At 46.7% G+C, this 4276-nt stretch overlaps 1 protein-coding gene across 1 annotated transcript; it reads right to left on the bottom strand.

Moving 5' to 3' along the window:
* Positions 1–2020: 2020 nt before the first annotated feature.
* LOC122213351 (olfactory receptor 10H3-like) lies at positions 2021–2965 on the bottom strand. Its single transcript, XM_042927476.1, has one exon. It carries the CDS (start codon positions 2948–2950, stop codon positions 2021–2023), a length of 930 nt encoding a protein of 309 aa, XP_042783410.1. The 5' UTR covers positions 2951–2965.
* Between the last annotated feature and the right edge of the window lie 1311 nt (positions 2966–4276).

Raw genomic sequence — 4276 nt, 5'->3', positions numbered from 1 at the left:
TAAATGACTCTTGTACACAGGAACAGTCGTAGCCACACACAAAGCTGGGCTCCCCCTGCACCCGCCCGCCCCAGGCCCAGAGGTCTGCAAGCACTGGGCACAATGAGGTGTGTGAGCAGGCCTGCGTCCTTCGGGGGATCCGGGGAGGGATGTGTCTCCTGCTTTCCCAGCTTTGAGGGCACCACGCATCCCCTGGCTCGTGGTTCCTGCCTCAGCTACTCCGATTCCTCCTTCTGGTGTCACATCCCCTGCTGCTCCCTGTCTCTGGCCCCTCCTGCCCCCTTGTCTAAGGACACTTGCAATTATAGCAGCCCATCTGGGTGATGAGGGTAATCCCCCTGTCTCAGATCTTAACTGCATCTCATCTGCACACTCCCTCTTGCTGGGTAAGGGAACGCAGCCACAGGCTCTGGAGAAGCACATCTTAGGAATGGTGGGGGCATCCGTCAGTAACACCGATAATGAGCAAAATAATGAATGGAACCCCAAAACGGCCATAGCTGGTTTTGCCAAGCACTCGTTGTCAGTGTTCATGAGACAAAGTGTCTCATAAACTCCTCTGGAGTCCGTGTTTCCCTCTGGCTGTGTGAAAGGGGTGTGTGCCTAGGGCTGCACCTGCCCTCCTTCCCTGAAAGGGGTCTCTTCCTTCTAATGACAGCTTTCTCCTCTAGGTCACGACCTCACTTCTCTCTGCAGACACCTGAGAGGTGGGTTCCTGATCACCAACTTCACACACGTGTACATTGTGGCCTGGGACAAATTATCCATCAGATTTGCATTTTCTGCATTTCAAAAATATGAATAGGCATAGACGTGAGTCATATCTAAATGTGGAGAAAGAATAATTTGAGAGTCTGAAGAATGAATGCGTCAGAAACCCTTCACACAACATTGGGCAAACAGCAGGCACTCATATGTGACGACAACCCTCCTTAGGTTTATTATTATGAAGCATCCTCTGCCTGCAACTCAAATATCTGGCTACAGTTTAAGTAAGAATTTACACCAACAGAAGACCCCCTTATGGATCCTCAGACATATGATTTCCCAAACCCCAGCATGGGAGTCAGACAGACCTAAAGTTGCATGTAACCCCTTCCTTCACATGTTGTGTGACCTTCACCAACATTTCTCATCTGCCTGAAGGGGTACCCACACCCTTGGCCTTTCTTTGTGCCATCTTGAGATAGCACTGTACCCTCTAACACATCCCGCAGATAGATTCAAGTAAATATGGGAATGAGAAATCTATGTTTTATTGAAAGTAATTGGGGAAAAATGGAAAAGGATTTCCATAAGATGCCAGATAGCAACACCCTTTTGACATTTTGTGTGTTCTTATCCAAGCACTGAACCCTCTCCTCCCCTCTCTCTCTTCCTCTCCCTTCCTCCCTTCCTCTGTCTCTTCCTCTTTCCCTTCACTTCACATTCTGACATCCTTCACTCAACACAGATCAAGGTAGAAAATATCCCTTAGACTCTATCCCTTACAAAGGCAGAAACAATTATACACAGTCAACCAGCTCCTTGGAGAGAAATAGTTTATTTACTTTTTGTACATTTTTATATTAAGGGGTATATAAAACACTGGACCCAGTGTCTGAAAGAAAAGCCCCCATTCTGGTGGCATTTTTTATTATGCTTACTTTTGTTTATCCTTATGATAGAGAAAGGAAAGTCTTCCCCTGATCCTCCATTCAAGAAAAACCATGGGCATCAGTGCCCGACACATCCATGTGAATCTCCCTCCAAACCATAGCTAGATAGCACATTCTTAAACAGAATGGGATGGAGTTCATCACATGGGGTCTTAAACAAGAGATCATCATTGTTAGAACCTATGCAAGAAAGGCACAAACAGCTTGGAAAAAGCAAATACGCAGCATGTATACAACACCTATTGACCCATCCAACAATACTTTCTCAGTATTTTCTTACATTGAATCCCTACATCAGTCTTATGGAGATGGACCTTATCATCCCCAGCCCTACTGTCATTTTCCCCACCACCAACTGGCCATCAGGAGCTTAGGGGACTGAATTTTCTCTGGAAGCGTTTCTTTATGGCATTCTTGAGCTCCTTATTTCTGAGGCTGAAAATGATTGGGCTGAGAAAGGGGGTGAAGACTATATAGGTGGTGGCCATCAGGGTGTTACTGTCCATAGAATGGGGGCCCTTGGGCTTGAGGTAGATAATGGAGGCAAAACTGTAGTGCACAATGACCACTGTGAGGTGGGACACACATGTGGAGAAGGTCTTGTGCCTCCCCTCAGCAGAGGGGATCCTCAATATGGCGGCCACGATGAAGACATAGGAGAGGACGATGAGGAATAAACAGCCCATCAGAGCTGAGACACACACCAGGATCACAGCCAAGGTGACGGAGGCTGTTTCTTTCCCACAGGCCAATTTCAAGAGGGAAAACACATGGCATAGAAAATGGTGGATCACATTAGACCCACAGAAGGTGAGGTGAAAAACTATCAGGGTCGACATCATCCCTATGACTGAGCCACCGGCCCAGGACCAGGACACAAGGCGGGCACAGCCACGGGGGCTCATGAGCACATGGTAGCGCAGGGGGTGGCAGATGGCCACGTAGCGGTCGTAGCCCATGATCATGAGCAGGAAGGAGTGGGTGAAGCCAAACGTGAAGGAGAAAAACATCTGGCTGGCACAGGCCGTCCAGGTGATGGTGCGGTGGGTGAAGAGCATGTCAACCAGCATGCGAGGGGTGATGGCAACGGTGAACAGAATCTCGGAGGTGGACAGGGCGCACAGGAAGAGGTACATGGGCGTGTGCAGGCTGCGCTCGCTCCAGACTGTGGCCATGATGAGCAGGTTCCCCAGCAGCGTGAACAGGTACATGAGCAGGTACAGCAGGAAGAAAGCGGGCAGGAGATGCTGTGGGAAGTTAGAGAATCCCACGAGGATGAACTCAGTCACCATGCTATAGTTCTGACCAGGCACGGGTGCTGCATCTGGTGAGATCAGAAGAGGAATGAAGGTGACCATCATGACAATCATGAGTCTATACAACAATATATGAAATGGGGAGACTATAGATGCAGTATGTTAGGATTGGGAAAGTGACCCGGATACTCACTGGTTCTGCTGTTCTTTAGCATGGAACTGAAAGTCATGAGCGGTGCTATAAATAAGAACAAGAAAGAAGGTATGTACGGATGGGAAGGAAAGAGACATGCTCCTTCACCCAGAAAAAGTAAAGAATGAAGACATAAGGTACCACAGCAATAGAGAGCACAGTCTGCAGAAGACAAGATCGGCTCGCAACACTCAGTATTTCTCACAGAATTACTCCAGCAGTAATCATTCAAAGCATAAGCTTTAAGCAAAACTAAGATAACATTCCCAACGGTGACACAAACTATAAAGACACGGCTCGCCAACATTGTGGTCTGGTGATTTCTTAACACTCAAGAAAATGTGAGACTCTGATGGGTTCCTGTTTGGGTGCAGTACAACTCTCCGTTTTCACCATATTAGAAATTAACACTGAGATTGTCTGAAAATATGTAGTATGGATACATTCATGGGACACCTGAAGGTTCAGTCAGTTAATGGTCTGACCCTTGATTTCTGCCCAGGTCATGATCTCACAGTCGTGAGATCAAGCCCCATGTTGGCATCAATACTGAGCATTGAGTCTGCTTATGATATCCTCTCTCTCTCTCTCTACCCACCCCCACTTGCACATGTTCTCTCTCTTCTCCCTAGAAAAAAAGAAGGAAGGAAGGAAGGAAAGAGGGAAGGAAGAAGGAAGGGCGGTAGGGAGGGAAGGTGGGAGAGAGAAAAGAAAGAAAGAAAGAAAGGTCAACCTGTTCAAACTGCAATATAAGTCAAACTGTCAATATAAGTAACATATTTTTAGGAAAGTAAGTACATTTACAAAATTAACATTTAGTGAGAAGAGTGGCTTTAAAAAAACATTTTAACAAATTTGGAGACCAATTGATGCTCATTCTGCTTCTTCATTCAGCCTGTGGCAACATGTTGTTTTAGTCGAGCATATGATGAAGATACATCCTCACCTTCATTGGAAAAGTAAGCACCTGATGGTCCCCCAGAAAGGGTCTCCGGGACCCCAGGGTCCTCATATCACACTTTGAAAACTTCTGTTGTACGATACCTAGGAACTAATCAAACACAAGCAATACCTCCAGATTCAGAAATGTTAACCATTAGTAAAAATGTCGATGGCTATCTGAATACACGAAGGACAATCACTCTCTCGGGTGGATGAGCGAATATGGT

The sequence above is a fragment of the Panthera leo genome, chromosome A2 (genome assembly GCF_018350215.1).
Source record: "Panthera leo isolate Ple1 chromosome A2, P.leo_Ple1_pat1.1, whole genome shotgun sequence".
Taxonomy (NCBI): domain Eukaryota; kingdom Metazoa; phylum Chordata; class Mammalia; order Carnivora; family Felidae; genus Panthera; species Panthera leo.
This window is presented reverse-complemented; position numbering and strand designations above follow the sequence as displayed.